Raw genomic sequence first — 20,885 nt, forward strand, 5'->3', positions numbered from 1 at the left:
GAGAAAAATAACACAGATGCCTGCACCACACTCTCACTTGCGTGTGGTCTGTGTAGGCAATCTAAGGGGCCCAGGTGATGGGAGGCCCAGCACTGACTGTGCTGCTGTGGGCGGCTCTGTGCCAGGGCCTCATTTGCTTCCGCTCAGAATCACTGCTTGGCCGTCCACAAAGACAGCTCTCCACACAGAGCGCCGTCTACAGAGAGCCGTCTACACAGAGCTGCCTATACAAACAGCCGTCTACACAGACAGCCGTCCACACACACAGCCGTCCACCCAGAGAGCCGTCCACCCAGAGAGCCGTCCACCCAGAGAGCCGTCCACACAGAGAGCCGTCCACACAGCCGTCCACCCAGAGAGCTGTCCACCCAGAGAGCCGTCCACACAGAGAGCTGTCCACCCAGAGAGCCGTCCACCCAGAGAGCTGTCCACGCAGAGAGCCATCTACACAGAGAGCCGTCCACACAGACAGCCGTCCACCCAGAGAGCTGTCCACCCAGAGAGCCGTCCACCCAGAGAGCCATCTACGTAGAGCTGCCTACTCACTGTATCTGAAGGATGCCAATGGCTCCATCTTTCTCAGAACAACCCTTTTCTCAATGACACTGTCTTCTTCCACATAACCTTGACCCCACCCACTGCAGTGACTTCCTGAAGGCCATCTGCTGGGGGACACCTGCTGGTTATAGGCGGGGGGTGGAAGGTCCCCTCCCATGAGCGGGACCGCCTGCCGGCCCATCGCACTGTCCTCCAAGCGCAGCTGGACGGGGTCCTCATGGCCCTGTGCACGTGACCGTCCACAGAACTGCAGGTGGTCTGATGTCCCCTAGAAAGTCAGGACCGACGGTCCACGTGGGGCACGAGTAGCTAGCGGCAGTGATGGCCGATGCTCTGCCTGCTTCCGAGGGGATGGGAAGCAGCTTCCAAGGAGCTCGGGGCAGTGACACGACATAGTAGGACAGTGTGAAACAGCAGTACAGGATGGGACACAGCAAGACAGAATACAACAGACATGACACGTGACAGGAAACAGTGTACGTCATGCTCCCGGGTGGGAAATGGTGAACGCGTGGGCACGGAGTCCAAGCGTGAGGCTCCGGGCCATCAGGGCGAAGAGAAACGATGGGCTCAGCAACTCTCAGCGCCTCCCGGTAGGAATCCTGAGAGCTCCCCGGAACACAGCCTTTACCCTGGCCGCGAGCTCCGAGGTGTATCGTGGAGCTTCCTGGCGGAGAGCCGCAGAGAAGCTCCCTAACCGGCTGCAGGTGTGCTGTCCCCCGAGGGCTCCTTTCAGTGGCCAGCGTGGACACGTCTTGGAGAACCTCCAGGAGTGGCTGGTGAACCACCCTCGGCACTCAGGCCTCCAGCGCCAGCTCTTCTCCAGTGGTGTTTGGCCGCATGAAGGTAAGTCTCAGGTAAGTGTCTGAGAGGCACAGAGGCTGCCAGCTGTGCCTTATGAGGATGGTGTCTGCCAGCGGTGCTGTGTGCGGGGCGGACGGGGTCACGGCAACAGCACAGCCGCAGGTCAAGTCCACGACGGTTCAGGACTCTTGCTTCCACGATGGGTGGACAGTACAGCAAGTGGAACCATTCGTTAAACTGGCGCTGGGAACCGTTTCACTCGTTCATTTTTTTTTTTTTTTTTGGCTGCGCCGCGGGGCATGCGGGATCTAGGTCCCGGACCAGGGAGGGAACCCGCGCCCCCTGCGGTGGAAGCGCGGAGTCCTAACCACTGGACCGCCAGGGGAGTCCCTCACTCAATTCATTTTTAGAACAACAAAGTTGAAAATCCACCAGGGCCTTCAAATAATAACACATTCTAGATTTAATTACAGATAAACGAAATCTGACTTTCTTTTTTTTTTTTTTTTTTTTTTTTTGGGACTCAACCACTGCGCCACCAGGGAAGCCCGAAATCTGACTTTCTTAAATGATGAGACATTTCATATTCAGAATGGCAATTACCCCAGAGCAGGAGAATATCACTGTCTCTCTGCATTATTTTAGAAGAAGAAACTTACATGATCATTTGGTTCTTGAGAATGTTTCTTTAAAGTCGAGAAAAAGGAGGACTCGTGTGAGGGTACGCTCCACCCTCAGGTTCCAGCCCAACCCAGGTCGCCGAGTTCTGAGCCGGGTGCTTCCTCCCTCCTTCCCGTGGTGCCCGCCTTTCTGGCTCCAGGTGGGAAAGAGCCTTAACTAGGCGTGCGTCCCAAGGGGGCTGGGCTCAGGCACCTAGGGCTGCGCTTCTTCTGCAGGCATCTTCGAATGTCTCCCACGTTCTTCAACCTAGAAAGACCCTCAGAACACTAAAAGGGGTCCCGACTTCCAGGTGGACACGTGAGGCATTTACAACATGCAGTGGAGATGTTCCAAAACATTGTGAAACACAAAAAATGATTTTCCACGGGAAGATGTTAAGGTTAAGGTTACTTCTAGGACTCTGAGTGGTCCCAGCTCTCACCCAGTGGACCGCCTTCTGGAGGTGCCTGCCCTGTTGGGACTTCGGGCTGCCTCAAGAAAGAGCCGGTGACGGGAGCCGAGCGGGCCCGGGTCCCACTGGCAACCAGACCCCGTAGCAGGTCCCTAAGGCTGACCAGCGCGAAGCAGCCAGCAGACCCTCTGGCCTTTCCCCTCATCCTGGGAAGCGTCACAGGGGAGCAGTCATCGCTACAGATGGCCTCAGAGCTGGGGACAGAGCAGGCTTGTTCCCATCTCCTCCACCAGCAGCAAAGCCAACGCAGAAGCGCTGGACAGCCTGGACAGTCAGAGGTGTGTCCAGATGGGCGGAGGGAGGGGAGGGAGGTTAGGATGAAGTGTCTACTTCCGTATAAATGAAACTGCCATAAACGCACTTTTTAATCAGGACTCCTCCATTTAGGGCGGCTCTTGAAACAGGGCACGCATTTCAAGCGCCCACATTTTCCTTTTGTCCACATCACTGTTCCCGCCGACCACAGACACCGTCTGCGCCCCTGCATGGCAAAGCCCCAGCGGGCGGCGGGTCTGGAGACCTCTGCAGATTCAGGTGGGTGTCTGGGGATGTCTGTCTACAACAGCCAGAGGTTCTCAAGTGCCTGCATCACAGCAGCCCCTGCGGGGCTGGTTCCAACACAGATTGTGCCCCCTCCCCAGAGTATGGGCTTCAGGACACCTGGGGACCCAGGAATTTGTTTTTTTTTTTGCTGTACGCGGGCCTCTCACTGTTGTGGCCTCTCCCGTAGCGGAGCACAGGCTCCGGACGTGCAGGCTCAGCGGCCATGGCTCACGGGCCCGGCCGCTGCCTGGCATGTGGGATCTTCCCGGACCGGGGCACGAACCCGCGTCCCCTGCATCGGCAGGCGGACTCTCAACCGCTGTGCCACCAGGGAAGCCCAGGAATTTGCATTTTTAACAAGTTCTCAGTCGATACTGATGTGGTCGCTCTGGGGGACCACACGCTGAAAACCACCGTCCTAGGACTCTGCAAAGGGCCACGGAGTAAAGAGGGCAGCCTTTGGGGCCACACGGTCATTCTGCCACACCGCTGCCCTGCGCGGAAGCGAGAGCTGCCAGCCAGACGCAGACGTGGGAGCCTGGCTGGGCGCCAACCGTGGTTTGCCCAGGAGCCGCAGGAAGCCAGCCTGGCCGAGGGCCGCCCCTGGGGGAGGAGGGAGAGGCCTTGTGGGTCGAATGGGCAGTGACGGGCAGACTGCGAGGCTTCCTGCTGAGCTGGTGCGGATCCGGGGTCCGGGGTCCGGGGAAGAGGCAGGGCTGGGAGATGCAGGAAGGGCAGCACGGGGGCTGGAGGAGGAGCCGGTGGAGGTACGCGAAGGGGTGGGCTGCGGGGTCCTGGGCAGCAGCCCAGGCAGAGCCCTGGCAAGCAGGCGGCCCCTCTGCAGGGGCTCCGGGCCCGGCCTGCCCTTTCCTTTCACTCCCTCACTGTGCAGGAGGAGGAAACGAGGAAGCTGGGGAAGCGCCAGGGCTGCTGCCCTTGCTGCCCCTGCTGCCCCGTGGTTTGCTTGTCTCTGCCAAGGTCCCTAGAATCACGAAGGGCCCAGCGCAGAGCATCCCTGCTCCAAGCTCTGCAGCCAAGAGAGGTGAAACAGCAGCCCCTGCAGGAAGGCCCCGCTGATGGTGTCACCGTTCTCCTTCTTAAAAGTCACAGGGTTAAATAAAGCACTGCACCCGGGCGAGCGCCTACAGGATGCGGCTCGCCGTCGTCCAGCCGGGACGTCTATATCCGCTCATCACGACCAAGTTTTGTCCAAGTGGCAGCTTGGGTTACCTCCTCGAGGGGCAGTTTGGGGATGTCGATTTGGCTGTGACATTGGCACGACTTTATCCGTACCATTCTATCCTGTAGGAGGGAACACTATCATTGCTTTTGCTGAGGACTTTTCATTGTGAGTTTGCTTTTTCATGCTTTGCAATTGTAATAAGACAAGGTGTTGACGGAGAGCAAGCCGCCTTTAAACGGAAAAGGAGGAATTGTACAACCACCTTAATCAGCGCGAGGGCATCGATCCCGCGGGCGTACTTCCTGAGCTGCCTTCCCCTGGGCGACCATCCACACCGAGGCTTTGCCCTCACGATGCGGGCCTCGGTCCTCGAGCAGAAGGAAGTCCGGGGCAGACGGTGGCCACACACCTCCCTCCCCCTCCAGGAAGACCTGGGTCCACGTTTAATGACCACGCAATGGTCCCATCAGCCTGCGACCCTCCCACAATCCTCACACATGGCCGGTTCCCCTTCGTCCAACCCCACGAAGCACCAATGCAGCTCCGGCCACACGGAGACCACCACGCACTCCGGGCAAGCAAAACCGACAGAAATCCAAGGTGGGCGGTGACAGCAGCCTGCCAACCCTGTAGAAGCAAACTTTCACTCACACCCAACTCCTCCTCCATTGTTTAATCCCACTGCGACCCCAGGGGCATAATTACCAGTCCCATCCCACAGAGAAGGAGCCGGGAGCCCGACAAAGGAGCCGTCACACGACGGAGCTGCAGGACGGGGGCTGGGACTCAGCTCTGAACCCTGGTCCCCACTCTTGCGGGTCTGTGTCCTCAACTTCGGCTGCCAAGAAAGAGCAGAGGGGGCGCCGGGCCAGGCTGGGACGGGAGCCCGTGCAGACTGGCTCTTAGCGTGTGGGCGATCCTGCAGCCAGCTCGCCTGGAAGCCGGCGCCCACCGTGTGACTCCTCTTCCCACAGAGGGGGCCGTGGGAGCTGCTCCAGCTGGGCTCACACGCCATCCCGTGGAGCCTTTTGTTTGCTGGCTGATTTGCATGTCACATATTCAGCATCACCCCAAGGGCTGCTGTCCCATAACACAGCCACCCACGGAGTTACCGCAGCTCCCCGATGCACACGGTGCCTTTTCAGACTTGTGTCTCAGGGCCAGATGGACTTGGGGTACCAACATCCCCTGTGAATTAGATGGACTTGGGGTACCAACATCCCCTGTGAATTAGATGGACTTGGGGTACCAACATCCCCTGTGACTTAGATGGACTTGGGGTACCAATGTCACTTGTAAATTAGATGGACCTCAGGTACCGGCATGCCCTGTAAACTACATGCACTTCAGACACCGGCGTGCCCTGTAACTAGATGGACCCGGGGCACCGGCGTGCCCTGTAACTAGATGGACCCGGGGTACCGGCGTGCCCTGTAACTAGATGGACCCAGGGCACCGGCGTGCCCTGTAAGTAGGGGCTCACTTTCAAGAATGGGCCATCGGAGCCTCAGTGTCACTGTGCAGGAGGAAAATGGGCAAGTGGGTGGGAAACAAGCCCAGGCAGGCCGCACTGGCCTCATGCCTGTGACAAACGTCCCCACCCGTTTCCAAGGGCTTCCTGCCCAAGTGCCAACAGACAAAGCCAGGCCCAGCCCCTGTCCCCCCTGCAGGGGGCTCTCAGCTCCTGACCCTCTGTCCTGCGGCGAGAGGTGCCTCTCCTGATCCCAGCATCTGCGGGACCTGCCCTGGGCCAGGCAGGTGACCGCCTGCGGCTGCCAGGTGTGCGGAGGGACTCCACGCTGCAGGTGCGTCGAGGAGAAACGGCGAGGCGCTCAGACACCGAAGGGCTCGTGGGAAGAATTTGTTAAACAGTTAGGCGTCGTAGGGCTTCTGAAATTATAGCATCAGGACACCTCAAGTGTCAAAGACCTGAGCTTGGCCGTAGAGCTGCTCCGACGGCCACCCAGGAGGAAGGAGGCCCCCAGGTCTGTGCAGGGCTCCAGGCTTACCGACCCAGCATCGTGGGGGCCAGGGAGGGTCTGGGCTGGGAGCCTCCGCTCAGACCCCGCCTGGAGCAGCCGGCCTGCAGAAACAGGGAAACACGTTCATGGCTGCTCCGCTGTTGTGCGCCCTCCGCCGTTGCCATGGGGACTGGTGCAGCCAGAGAGCCCCGGAGAGGCGGCTGGGACACACTGCGCTCGCCCAGCTGTGCGGCCGGGGGCAGGGGGCCGCTGGAAACTGCTGAAGGAGGCCCCGGCCACGGGCCACACTGTCCCTCCCCGCACGCTGCCGGTGGCCCGCCCGTGCTGTCACCGCGTCTCCTCCCGCGGGTGCCTGTCTTGCGCTGCGGCCACAGCCCTATTTTTAAAACCAGCCACCTCCCACTTAGGCACAAAGACACTCAGGTTTGTGCTGAGAAGAGGAGGAACAGCGTCCACGTGCCGACGACGCGTCACAACGATCAACTGCGGGAACAGTTGCGTGACTTGGAAGGACTGGGGTTTTGGACACTCACTAAGCAGAAGGGCAAAGGGACAGCAGCGCGTGTCCTCTGCGTGTCGCCGGGGGCCCGGAGCCCCGGCACTGGACACAGTGTCCACCTGAGCCCTGCACGTGGCGGGTCACCTCCTCCAGGGGCGGCCGGCTACGCCCTGATCACTGAGATCAGCACTGAGCCCCCGGGGCCGAGGGCTGCGGCAGTGGAGGGGGAGGCCCACGTGTAGGGAAGGAGCCTGGCAACCACATCCCAGGGGCAGCTCACAGGACCCTGCCCCGCGGGGGCCTGCGTGCCAGGCCCTCACCCAGCCCTCGACGGTCCTGTGGGTCAGGGTTCTGCGTCCTTCTCACACGAGCCAACTGGGACTTAGCCCCAGAGCGCTGGGCCACAGGTCACAGGGCTGGGCGGGGCCCGTGTGACCGAGAAGGCTGCCCTCCGCAGACAGCAGCTGCTCAGGTGGCACCTGCCCGGCTCGGGTCAGCTCGGGGCCGCCGGGGCCACTTCTCTCCAGCTGCACCTGCACGGGTCCCTCTTGGGAGACACGGGGCCCCAGACGCACATGGGCCAAACCGCACTTACCGCGTCCCCATAACACGTCGTCCTGTCCTGAGTGCTTCCTGCCCCCCCGCCCACCGCCCGGCAAACGCCCCTCTGCCCGGGTGACCCAGCCAGAAAATCTGGTGCCCTCAGCTTGGACGCTTCTCACACTCAGCACCGTCATCATACACCGAGTCCAGCAGACGTGTCCCCAGGGCCCCTGTGACCTCACCCACGACGTCGCCGTGTCCCCATCCGTGACGCGTGTCCCTCTGGACCACACAAACACCTCTAGCACACCTCGTCTCCCCATACATCCCTCGAGCTGAAGCCAGGAGCTTTCAGAAGTGTCATGTATCACAATTAAAACTGCGGGTCTGAGCCCATCGCGCCCCCTCGTGAACCCCAGTGCTCCCGCGAGATGCCTCCTCCAGGAAGCCCTCCCTGCCTCCCCAGGCTGTCTGGGCCACAATGTCTCTCTTTCCAGCAGACTCCAGGCTTGGAGAGGACAAGACCTGTTCTGTATGGTTCTCTGTGACTCCTGGCACCAGCACAGAGCGGGAAGAGGGAAGGAGAAGGAAGGAAGGAAACGGGGCTTATAAGTGTGAGACTACAAAACCCACCTTGACAACCACAGACAGACTCCAAGGATGTGCTGGGCATCGTGTCGCCAACTCCCAGATCCAGGGCCCCGACCCAGAGATGCAGACATCCCACTGCTCGTAGGCAGAGGCCTGGCTGCCGGCGGCCTCAGCTTCTGTCTCTACGGCCGCTCGGGGCCTTGTCTGGCCACCATTTAAACCAGCTCCCGTCCCGACCCGTCCAGTGCCCATGCCCTGCCTGGTTTCTCTTCAGACCACTCCACGTTCCCTGAGGTGATGTGATGTACAGTACGCTATCGTACGGTGTACCGTCTTACAGTCTGTTACATCCTACTGCTACATACAACGCTACGCTATAACACACCGCACACCACGTCATGCTCTACCGTGTACTATACGTCAGGTAACGTCAAATAACTACGTAATGACAAAATTATATCACGTGACAGTGCATGCGCTGCGACACTGCCTTACTGCTATAGAGCGCGTCCTTACGCCATGCCGCGCCGTATTACATCGCGCTGCATGTTTACGTCCTCCTCCTCCGTCTCCCTCGCTGGGCCGCACCTTCACCAGAGCCCAGTCTCTGTTCCGTCACCCCGGCATCCCCACTGCCGGCACAGGGCCTGGCACTCGGCCGCCCTGCGTTGGTACCAACCAATGACCGGTAAGTGGGAAACTGGCCTCGACGAAAAGCAGCTCCATGAGACGCCTCGATCCCAGAGACAACAGAACGTAGAAGTCCTCGGCGTGGACACCTCAAAGCTAAGCCGGCCCCTTCCCACTCCCCGGTTCTGCACTCGTGTTTGGCCAGGGAGTAAGCAGGCCATCCCGGGTCCACATTTCCACCCTCGCACGCCCAGCCCCGGCCAGTGCTCACAGCTTCCAGAACCTGCGTGGGTCTGGCCCCCCAGGACCCCCAAGCTCTGGGCTCCACTCCCGTCCCGACTCCTCTGCCTTTGCAGGATCGCATCGTGTCGGCATTTGGTTCTGACACTGACAGCTGCCCACGAACGGCCCTCGGCTCTGGGCTGCATCCAACTCCGGGGCAGCCAGCAGATCTCAGGAGGAAAGGGAGGCCCGTGCGTGGAAAACGCCTGGTCTCAGCCTCCCGTCCACTCTGCTGCGGGCTGTAGCAGTGGGAGGGGGTGCCCAAAAGAAGCCAGAAAATGCCTTTCTGGGACCGAAGATGAGACAGGAGATTCGTCTGCAGACGGGTCTCCAAGTCTATCCGAACAGAAGCAGATTCTGTCTTCACGTAAGTACGAAGAGGGAGCAGCCCCGACTGTTATCACAGGAACTTCTTGAGCTGCGTTCTCCAAAAACTGAACTATCCCCCCGAGTGACAGCACGTTTTCACTGTTAATAGATTCATTGTTTCCAGTAGCAAGAGCGGCACCTTTCCACCCGCCGCGTGTTCTGCAGCTGGTCGCGAATCCATCCAGGATGAAGCCGTCACCACCCCTGCTTCCTCCCGAACAGGCGTGAGGACCGCGGCTCTGTCTTTAGACCCCTTTCTCATCCTCAGGAAAAGCACGAGCGCCCGCTAAAGCAGGGGCTCCAGGCCACACTCCCTCTGCGGAGGGGGACGTTCACTCGGCCCAGATGAGCCTCGCTCCTGGACGGCAGACATGGAGGGTGCATCCGACGGCCAGCAGGAGGACAGGCCTCTGTCGCGCACTTCACTTTGGAAACACACAGTCTATCCATTCAGCGAAATAAAGCAAGCTCGTCCCTTCCAGGTAAGAACACAGGATATACGACAGACAGAGCTGGAAAATTATTCAGATTCTTTTCCGGAATCGCCCTGTTGGGAGTCTGAGACCCTTGCCGAGCCCCCAGACCCCCGGCCGGTTTCCTCTGCTGCCCACCTTCCCGCCTCAGTCCTCGGGTGCCGTGTCTGCCAACCCGCCTGCTGAAATGGGAGCAGCAGGTGAGCTGACCCTGCAGGGCCCCCTGCCCGTCGCTGGTGACCCCCGAGGTTCAGCCAGGCTTCACGGGCCCTCGACCTGGAACCTGCCCGAGGCTGTGAGGCGACCGCACCAGAACTGCCTGGAGAGCTGAGACCAGGCCGCTCCCCGCCGCTGCCGCGGGCTCCCCGCGTCCCACCACGAGCCCACCGCCGCTCTGGCCTGCGTTTCTCATCTGTGCCACGAGGCACGGATCAGGAGGGACCCCGACGTTGCTTTTACCTAAAAATCCTCCGATTCTCTCACGTCACGTCTTGGAGAAGATGAGAGTCCCTGTAGGCTTTGGCTTTTAGCAGCTTTTCACAGGCGTCCCGGCCACCTGCAGAGGGCACGGTTTCTCAGCAGCTGGACCGCACGAGCACTTCCAAAGCATCCTCCTCAGTCTCGTTGAAAAAGCACAGCCTTCTTTCCAGCTCCAGGGCTCACCAGCCCCTCCAACATTTATGCCGGGCTCTCAATCACAATGAAAGCACACTGCGTGCAAAACCGGTTCCGGGCACCTACACGCACAGCTGCCTGCCCACACTCAGGTGCAGGCACTGCATCCCAGGCGAGAACAGAGGGTGTGACCACGGCAAGCAGGCCGGGCCGTCAGGGGAACCTGTGTGTGCAGCTGGCGCTGCCGCAAGGAGCCCCTCCTCCCCTGGGCCAGCAGCCTCCTTGTTCCGGGATTCCTTGTGCAGGTGCGGGCACCTGGGCCACTGGCCAAGCCCCTGGGGTGTCAGGAAGGCAGCGCTGACCCCACAATCCGCCATGAACTCGCTGAGCCCTTCTCACGGACCCAAAGGCTCTGCCACGAGTTGAGTCGGGTGACAGTCAAGCTGCCGGCCCCGCCCGGACCCGTGGCTGCCCCTTGCACGGCCCCCTTCTCCCCTCCAGCCCACCTGGCACCCACGCTGGTCCTCAGAGCCCCCCGACAAGCACCCAGGTGAGGCATCCCCTCCTCCGAAGGCTGGGCTCTGCATATGTCCCTGTGGCCTGGGCCTCACGTGGTGCTCCCGTCAGGGAGAAGCCTGGTCGGCCGTCCAGACGGCTGCACTGCGTGGGCATCACAGCAGGGGTCACTCCGATCTCCCAGGAGCGACGGCATCACACTTCGCAGAAGGACACGCCTGCCCCCTTCACCTGGAGGCTGGGCAGAGCTCACGGTCCGGGGTGGGTCTTGGCGTCCAGCTGTCCCGGTTCCCAGCCCTGGGCCCGCACCCGACAGTGTTTAAAGGCATCGTTCTCCAAACGGGAGACACTAGGATTTAAAATCACGTGTGTTACTTGAAATGAGCCCAGAGGGAGAACAGAAGCCGAGTGCTGAGGCCAGAGCTTGGATTAGACAGGACGCAGCTGGTGCACTAAGATCCAAGGGAGACGAGCCCCTGAGCCCGGCCCATCGCCTGCCGGACAGTCACGAGTCAAACACCCCAGCAAAGAGGAGCTGAGGCCGAAAAGGCCCCCGGGGGGGTAGCAGACACGGCCGATCTCAGGGCAGGAGGGATGCGCAGCGCACGCAAGAGGCCACGGCCCCAGGGACCACGGGGCAGGCGTCTCCGCGGGGCGCGGGGAGCAGAGCGTGTGCTTCCTCTAAAGGTGATCAAGCACATCCTCCCTGAAGGGAGACGCGCACACGGGTTAGAAATACGCCACTTAAGGATAAGCTACCGAGAAAATGAAGAGTGAGAAAAGGATTTTTCTGTCCTGCTCAATTTGACTAGACGACGTGGCCACGAAGACTGAAGGTAACCACCGGTTTTCTCTGTGCGCTCTGAACGCAGGAAGTGTCTCCTGGGAACCACTGTTCACTCACACCTGACGTCCACGCCCGAGTTCACTAACTAATGCCCGGGAAAGAACCACCCGTACAAGGAAACCCACTGCATCCACCTTTCAGGACAAACCCGGACCATGTCTGACAGGGACAGACGTGTCATCGGCTGCATGACTCTTCATTAAGTTCTGTACCACCCTGTGCAGAATAGGCAAAGGAAATGCCCTTTGAACTCCATCACAGGGTCACGTCTCCCTTTGTTGGTAACAAGAGGGGCGTACAGCGCAGTGCCAGGAAGCCCCATGGCGAGAACCAAAGGCAAACGGTCCTGGGATCTGCAGGGGCACCGACACGCGGGCGGAAGGCTGGGCGGTCTGTACGCGGCCCATCCTGCCGGCCCCGCCCACATCGCCACAACGACACTAGTAAGATTCCACATCATGTTCTAAAACTGGAGCCACGAAACGTCCTTCTAAGTTCAAACTCTTCCTGATAACACGGGGTCACGTCCACCCCTAGGTGGACCCCGCACTGGAGGAGGCAGCAAACACGCCCTCAAGGTGGCCAGGGTCGAGGTGCCACTACAGTTTGGTATTTCTGCCTCCAGACGCTCAGATCCTATGGTCACAGACTCTTCCCCGTAATCCTTTCCCTGTATAGCATCGGGTACAGCCATAACATCATGAAATTATTTAAAACACCAAAGAAACGAAGTTTTAAAATCATGCACGTGTGTCATCCATTTTGCACAAGCAAGGAACACCCTGGCTGGCACAGCTATGCTGGTTCACGAAAATGTAATTCAGAAATCTGAGTATTTAGAGGGTCGGCGATACGACACTCAAACTGCATGTACAATTTCCCCCTCGGTACCTGACGTGAACACGATTAAAATGACCAAGGAACCAGACTTCGAATAATCAACCTCATTTCCCACAGAAAGCAATAAAATAAATGAAATGCCATTGTCATGAATATATTGTCACGACTCTGAAAGATAAAAAGACTTCGTTCCATTTTATTCCATTCAGAGCACCCTTAAGTTCCAGCAAATCCAATTTTGAAAGTATTACTTCCCAGCACCGGAATGAATTGCCAATTATGGAACAATCGTTAATGCATTTCTGGGTAAAAAGTGATAACTGATTTGGTCTTAAATATATTCAATAATCTCTTATGCTGAGGAACGAGGACCATCAAATGGGTGCTGTGCAGGGAAGGAGCCCGTGGTCACGCAGGGTGAAGCCACTGACGCAGAATTCCGCTCCTTTTCATCCAGCGGAGTGTTTGGAATGGACTCTGCTGACTTCCTTTCTCCGGGACCCACTAGGCTGCTCTGCTCAGCTGGACCCCGAGCTCCACCCGTTACAGTGAAATGAAGCCTGGGAGGCATGTGGGCTGGGGGCGTGCGCGTCAGCTCTCCACAGGCTTTCTGGGAAGTAGCAAGGAATTCTTCTTTAACCAAAAATTCTGTTCCCCAAATCATTCCTTTCGGCAAATCAGAGTCCCTAAGGGCATCAAAATATCCTACAAGGAAAAGCCAACAGCAACCAAAATAGAGAAGAGCTGCAGTCTGTTCCACCAAATAGGGTGTTACAGCTATTTTTATCCCCTGTTGACCGTCACTGGATAAAGAAACTTTAATAGACGTCATAAGGTGATCCCTCAATGGACGAGAACTAAATGCCCAGATCTCGAAGTCAGCCCAGATCCCAGGCTGCACCGTACACCGGGGAGAAAATGTAGGTTTCATTAAAAATAGTTCATATATTTAGCCACATACAGGACTGGCTGAAACAAAGAGTCATTTTCCGCTGCGTCTGGGTCAGTGCATTCAGCCACTGCGCTTACAAACGACCATAAAGCACGAGAGTCCTTCCCACTGAGTTACTGGGAAACGTGAGGCTCAGCTTCTGTTACGTTTCCTATATTTTTCTTACTGGGCGGAAAGACTGTACATTTTACACAAGTTTTCAGTAGCTGAAAACAAACGTGGGCTGCAGGGGAAAGCAGCCTTCGTACACACCCCACGTTCTGCGCTTTGCGTTTTTCATTCAGTGACAAACACCAACCACACGCTGGGACCCCCCCAGAAGATCTCAAAATGCGTGAGCGCGTGACGGGCTGGGCTCTAAGAGGGACGCCGAGGTCAAGCACTGGGCTACTCGGACCTTCGTCCCGTGCTCTCGTGGGCCAGGTGGACACGGTGAAGCCCGTGCGAGCTGCTGGGCTGGGACGGGACGGAAAACCTCAAAGCACCAGGGCATTGTCTTGTCCACACGGGCTCTTCACAGAGGCCGGAGGCCCGCCCCTACACCACCTTCGATCCGAGCGAGCAGTGCGGTCGCCAGCCCCCACCCCCGGGAGGCCAGCCACTCCCCTCCGGGCCCCACCCGATGAGTATCGGGGTTCTGGGGAGACGGCGGTCCTCGGAGCAGCTGGCCCCCTTCCCCTGCCCGGGCGGGTGCGTGCGCTTGCGCGGAAGCAGCCTCACCTGCCGCCTTCGCAGCGTCCGCCGCCGTCACGTTCTGGAGGTTGGCGCGCACCCTGAAGGTCACCGCTGGTCCCGAGACCCTGGAAGAGACCGTTTAACAGACGTGAGAACCGCTCAGCACACGGGCCTCCTCCCTGAACGCCGCACGCACCCCAGGCGCTGCTCCTCCACACGCGACCTCCGCGGGGGTGGCTTTGCGGGGTCACTGTGACTCTGTTCCCAGATTGCAGGAATTCTATCCGCAGGCTTCGCTTTTCTAACACACACACGGCAGGGCTCTTACAAAAAGTTCAAATCAACCCCAATATCCAACAATAACAAGCAGATATTCTTGCAAGGGAAAAAGAAAAATTGTTATGGAAACTGTTTTCAGTATTCTGTTCCCAAGGGAGCCGCAGGAACCAAAAGCAGAAAGGAAAGAGACGGGTATTTTTAAAATTCTCCTGAAAAGAGCTGTTTAAAAAACTTATTGAAATCTTTAGAACTACTTAGTAAAAAAATAACTGGCAGGGGGGCTTCCCTGGTGGCGCAGTGGTTGAGAGTCCACCTGCCGATGCAGGGGACACGGGTTCGAGTCCTGGTCCGGGAAGATCCCACATGCCGCGGAGCGGCTGGGCCCGTGAGCCACAACTACTGAGCCTGCGCGTCTGGAGCCTGTGCTCCACAACAAGAGAGGCCGTGATAGTGAGAGGCCCGCACATCGCGATGAAGAGTGGCCCCTGCTTGCCACAACTAGAGAAAGCCCTCACACAGAAACGAAGACCCAACACAGCAAACATAAATAACTTAATTAATAAATAAATAATAATTAAAAATGAATATCTGGTAAAAAAAATTTCCAAAGCTTTTTAAATACTGTACTGCCCATGACTTTGAAAAGTACAGCCCCCTTTTAACAACGGATTCGTCTGAAGGGGGGCAGGGAGCCACCCTCATCAGGACTGTCCCAGCTCCGCATCACCTGGGCCGTCGTCTCCCGGACACAACCCCCAGGAGCTGGTGTCGAGGGGGCCGGAACGGCGTGGGCCACTCAGAGGTGGCCCTTCCCGTCACACGCGTGGTTTCCAGGGGCTCCTGGCCATCGTGATGCCCCTGGCAAGGCAGCTGCTCTTCTTGGTGATCGGTGAGGTTCCCCACGACAGGCTTAGCGTTCAGTTCGACGGCCCTCCCCTGGTCCAGGGGCTGGGCCTTCCTCGCTGATGCCATGGAGTCTTATCAGTATGCACAGATTCAACCACCGAATACCACCGCTGAGAACAAAACCACGTGCCTGCCACCTGCTGAGCCTCCGTGCGCATGGGAACTTCACGTGTACCGTGTTTAATCTCTCCAGCAAAGCAGGCACGGTCGCCTCCATTTACGACGAGGACCCTGAGGACCCAAGGGCTGTCCTCCCTTAAAGGGAGCCCAGCTGAGTCACAGGTGACGCCACCCTGCACCTCCCCAGACGCTGCCAGGCCGCCCGTCACCTGCATGTTCTAACCTGGCCCTGCCCCCTGCCGGGCCTCCCACCCGCTCCACGCCAATTCCAGCGTCTATGACAGGATCATTTCAAAGGCACTCCTAATAAGGGTGATGTAAGGAAAAGTGCACGAGAGTGAGACTCAAGTGAAAGGGACGCGCTTGAGAAGAGTTACGTGGAAAGGACAGCGACACTCTCAGAAATGGCAGAAACACTGCTAGCAGGAACCAAATCACCGAGTCAGGCGTGTGCCACGTGCCACCTCCTCTGCATCCACTCTGTCCCCTCCCCTCCTTCCCGAGCGCGTCATCCAGAGGCCGGCCCGCTGCTCCAGGTCGTGGGAGCTCAGACCACGCCTCCACGAGCCTCAGGGCTTCTTGGCATTCAGGGGCTACCTCCACTCGTGACCCCTGGTCTCGCTCGGGTCCTGTCCCTCAGGCGGCCTCTGGCCCAGCTCCCGGGCCAGCCGGGTCCTCTGCAGAGGGGACTGCGGAGCCCCCAGGGGTAGCATGGCCGTCGTTCCAGCACCTCTGCTGTCGGACGTTCCACCCAGGAGCCTGGGCCTCGCCGCAGGCGCAGCGAGCACTCCTGAAGCAGCTCCTGCCGTGGCGCCCACAGCTCTGGTGGCTCATCCAGCCACGGGGCCTCCCGGTCACCTCCCTGTACAAGAAACGTCACCACGTCCTGCAGAAGTGCCACCTTCCCTCTCCACCCCCGCTGTCGCGGCCGAGCCGAGTCTTCCCGGGTCCCGCCCCCCCTCGTGTGGCACCCGGAGGACTTGTCCGACCCTCCGCCCGCGTCGCACGCAGCATCCTCTGTGGACCCCCAGGCCCCAGGGTCCGAGGGGATGCAGCAAACCTCTCCCCGGCCCCTGCTGGATGCTCCCGGGGTGGACAAGGGGGCCTCCCCGGCCCCTGGAGACTTCCTGCCGTGGTGTCTCCGCCCTCGCCGTGGGAGTCGGGTTCCGCCCCCTCCTAGTTCCACAAACGGCCTGAAAACCGTTGCTCTGGGACCTTCTAGCAAGTGCAGCGACTGCCTGATGTCTGTGCTGGATTAAACGTTAATTATCGTGCAGATCACTCGTGTGACGACGCTTCCCACCGGCGCCTGACACGCGTGTGGACGGTGGGGCTACGTCTGGGACTGAGCCACGACATCTAGTGCAACTGCTTCCAAAACTAGGAGAAAGTCCTTCCTAACACGAGCGTCCACACCCACCATCAAAGTACTAACAGCAGATCCACGTGGCGTGGCTCTGGGTTTAAGCGTGGCTTCCGGGACGTGTCTAATCTAAACTACGTCTGCAGAGTTCCAGGAACGTGGGACCCCCCAAATCTAATCTTCCCTCCAGTGCCGATAGTTTTCTCTAAAGATCTCACGGATGTCCCTGGATTCCCAAAGATGGAGCACACAGGGGTGGTTCACCTGCCCCAACACTTGCGGGACCAGCGGGAGAGGCCGACGGGGTACCAGGGCCCTCCTTCCTTCCGGGACGCCACACACATGCCTCTGGGATGCACACATGTGACCCCGGGATGCACAGCCGTGACCTGGGACCGCCTAGCGTGGAAAGCACGCCCCGTATGGAGGGTCCGTGTTGCCGTCACCGACTCCCTACCTGACACCTGGTCTGTGACGGCCCAGCCCCTGAGCAGCCGAGCCCTGGCCCTGGCACCGGCGAGGGAAGGGTCACCCCGCTGCACGGGGCATATCCAACCCCTCATGGCCGAACACGACGTGAGCTCAGGCGCTCGCTCCCCAGCACCTGCTCTGATGCGCGGGGATGTGAAAGCCTCTGCATAGGGTCTCCACTGCACGGCCGCGTCCTGTGTCGCCATCTGTCACCCTGCTGAGCCTTAACCTCCGAGGCCTCGGTTTGCCCAGCTGTAAAACAGGGGCAGTTCTGCCAAGTCGCCAGGGAAACAAGACAGGAGGTAAACAAGTACAATCTCTGCTTCGGGAAACTGAAGCACGTCTTCCAGAATCCTCCAAACCTGCGGGGGTCCTCACATGGGGAGGGAGGTGTGGAGGGTCAGCGGTGGGCACGGGACGGGGGGCCGCGTCCTAGCTGGGCTCCTGCAGGGTCCAGCTGACCTGGCCTGTGCACAGGACCTCGTGAACACGTCAGGCCATGAGTTCCCGCTGCGTCTTCAGGAACCGCCCTTCGTCAGCGCAGTCGACCACATGGAAGGGAGATCACACCGCTTCCCGCCTCACGAGGACTCACGAAGGGGGACCCGAAGGGGGACCCGGGATGAGGCTGGCGCCTGCGTTTCCCGAGCTGGTTGAAGCCCCCACTGGCTGGGAGTCTGCGAGGCCCTGCAGCACCGCCCACCTGACCAAGAGCCGCATCAATCAGCACTGCCTCCTCGGACAGCCATGATTAGATTATAAAATCACAACCGCGGTCGTGTGCGTCTGCCGGCATAATTACCCCAGTGTGCTGATGCCGTTTTAATGGCCTCTAACGATGTAATAAGAAATAATGAAATTTGCTTGACAGCTACATAACCATTAAAAAAACATATGAAGCATAACTAGTACTTCCATAAACACGCAGACAATCCTGGAAGTGCCGCCTTGTGGGGCAGACTCCTCTCCTCTCCTGCCACGACGACCAGCCCTGAGAGCGTGCTGGCCACGCGGTCGTCCCCCCAGGCGCCCCCCCCAGGTCAGTCCCTGCGGCTGGTGCGTGTCCTCATGTGCTGGGTCCTGGGGGCGACACACAGGACGTGCATGTGTGGCATGGGACACCACACACACCCCCGCAGACCACGTACAGTGTTAAATACTCAGAGGTGTGAGACGAGCGTTAACTGGGCAGGACGGGGGTTCCCAAGAGGCCTGGGCACCCAGAAGCAAACTCGAGGGCAGACAGGGGGCTCCAGGGCTGGGCGAGGCTGCAGGGAAAGGGCCGCTCGGGGGTTTAGTCACACGAGGGCCCTGGACCAGACTCCCAAAGGCTGAAAGAGCGGGGTGCAGCATGGCCCCGGGCGAGTCGGAAGCCCCTGTCCCCTGAGCAGGAAAGAGACTGGCAGGTGATGTCTACAAAAGAGCTGGTCTGGGAACCGGCCCAGCTTCCGAGCCTGGAAAGCCCCCAGGACACCCCTGTGTCCCCAGAGTCTCCAGACCTGGAGGGACTGAGCCGCAGACCCAGGTGAGGGGCCAGAGAGGGGTGCCGGGCAGGCTAGGCAGCGTCTCCCAAAGGCCCCCAGGCCCGAGTGCCCCCCACTGGAGCCCCCCAGGACTGACGCCACTTCCCACAACTCCCTTTCCTCTCCAACCCTCCCTCAAACGCTCCCGTGGCAGCAGTGGGGGGGGTGTGCAGCCCCGGCCTCTATCCCATCTGGAAGGGTTCTAAGAAACAAGGGGCGGCAGGGGGGCAGCAAAGGGCACGTCTCCAGGAAACAGCCCGGGGCTGGGACCTCTGCCTTCCATCTGCTGCCTGGTCATCACGGAGGGTTTTGCTAACGGAAGATGATGAAGGTTCAATGAACACAGCCCCGTGGGGGCCTAAGGAGTCCCACCCTAGAGCTCATTCGGGTGATTACTTCTGAGGCGCGAGGACGGTCTCCCAGCGCTGCAGGCCGCCAGCTGCTCCTGGAAGCTCCGGTCTCAGGACCCCTCTGCCTGGTACTTGAGGCCCTTAGAGTTCTCGCACGAGGTTCTTGCCTTTGATGAAGGAGGCACCCACTCCCTCCCTCCCTCCCTCCCTCAGCCCTGGGCCACATTCAATGTCCCCTCTACAGAGGGAGGAGCGCAGTGTCACTGGGGGGCCGTCTGGGGTGCCAGACCCGCCTGTGCCATCACTCATTCCGTCATGCGTGTGTTCCGTCACACGTGTGTAACACACACCCACGCCGTGTGGTCAGCGTGCCAGGTGTGCCTATGCAGACGTGCAGCAGGGACCCCTGGACCTGAGATGGGTCCTCAGTGGCCAAGCCCGTGAGGACCCCGTGGTGTGTGCAGCCCAGGGGAGTTGCCCATGGGAGCCAGGAATGGGGCAGGAAGCTCCAGAGACCCCCTCCTCCTCTTTGAAGGGAACAGTCAGAACCTCCGGGTCAGGCCGTCTGTCCTGCTTACTGGGCCATGCGGAGACCGTGACGGGGCCAAAGGGCCTGTGGAAGTGGCCACGGGCAGCAGGAACGGCTCCCCGCTGGGCTGCGTGAGGCCCTCCCACTCCAGGGCCTGAGTCTGATGACCAAACCCTCCTGGAGGTCCTGCACACCGGAGCGGTGCCGGACGCACAGCCAATCAATGCGATTTGAAAGAGGACAGCTGTAACGGACCCTTGATGTTACAGGTGGGAATACAAGTGGCTTCGCGGGCCCGTGTGCGGCTTAACGGAACAGACATGGACCCTCTGCCAGCGGGTGACTCATCTCGCACCCGCCCCTCCCGCCGCCCCTCCCGCTCCGAAGCCACGGCCCGTCACCGGAGACCTCAGCAGCCTCACGGCACTTGGGCTCCACCTGGGTCCCCTGTAGTTCGTTCTCCGGGCGGCCGGAAAGGCACCTTCCTGGAGAACATCCGCGGTGGCTCCAGCACTGGGACCAAGGCCACCTGGGCTCTGGGCCGGGCTCCCATGGCCGCATGACCCTCCCATGTGGACGTCCCCCCCGTGGGTGGGGTCTCCTGCCCCAGGTTCCTCCCTCTTGGCCTCATCCCTCTGTTCACGGGGACGGGACGGAAGGCGCCTGACCTTCTCTGGCTCTGTCTACATGTCCACCTCTGCTGGCAGCTCAGCTCACCAGAGCAGGAACCCTGCCTGCTCTCCACTCCACCCGGGCACTCAGCGCTCGGTAAACATCTGTGTAGCGATAACCGTCCCCGTGGACCACCACGTGTGCATAGCTGTCAGAAGAGCCTCATTAGCTGAGGGCCCAGCCCCGAGGCCCCGGCTCGCCTGTGGGGGCCAGGCCATCCCGACGGTCTAGAGCCTCCTGGGTGGTTCCTGGCGCAGCGGGGAGACCTGAAGCCTGGGGCGGGGTTCTTTCAGGGGACTATGGTCCTTCTGACGATGCTTGGGTTTCAGCTGCTCTTACAGAAACCACCTGAGCCCCGCTGGGCCTTTCCTTCCTCTTCTTCCCTCACCAGTTTCTCTGTGACACAACTAACGAAGCCCACACGCGCACAGTGGACCCACCAGATGGAGAAGACGCCCAGGGCCCCGCCCACACTCACGCGATGTCCGAGAAGATGCCTGCCGGCACGTCCAGGAGACGCGCCACGTCCTCCAGCACCTCCGTCCCCTTCTCTGGGCTCAGCGGGCTGCGGGGAGAGCACAGGGTTACGTGGCGGGCTTGTCGCACCTGAGGAGCAGGGGGCCCTGCAGCCCACCCTC

General features: G+C 59.8%; 1 protein-coding gene across 1 annotated transcript in view; it reads right to left on the minus strand.

Moving 5' to 3' along the window:
* Nucleotides 1-13,873: 13,873 nt before the first annotated feature.
* Nucleotides 13,874-20,885, minus strand: part of LOC112404980 (receptor-type tyrosine-protein phosphatase N2-like) — a 108,453-nt gene continuing 101,441 nt past the window's right edge. Inside the window, exons 10-11 of the mRNA XM_024753178.1 lie at nt 20,726-20,812; nt 13,874-14,159 (exon numbers count right to left, since the gene is read on the minus strand). Of these exons, the coding sequence (XP_024608946.1) occupies nt 13,874-14,159; nt 20,726-20,812 (373 nt within the window). The remainder of the gene's footprint in view (nt 14,160-20,725; nt 20,813-20,885) is intronic.

The sequence above is a fragment of the Neophocaena asiaeorientalis genome, unplaced genomic scaffold (assembly GCF_003031525.2).
Source record: "Neophocaena asiaeorientalis asiaeorientalis breed wild unplaced genomic scaffold, Neophocaena_asiaeorientalis_V1.1 scaffold576, whole genome shotgun sequence".
NCBI classification, from domain to species: domain Eukaryota; kingdom Metazoa; phylum Chordata; class Mammalia; order Artiodactyla; family Phocoenidae; genus Neophocaena; species Neophocaena asiaeorientalis.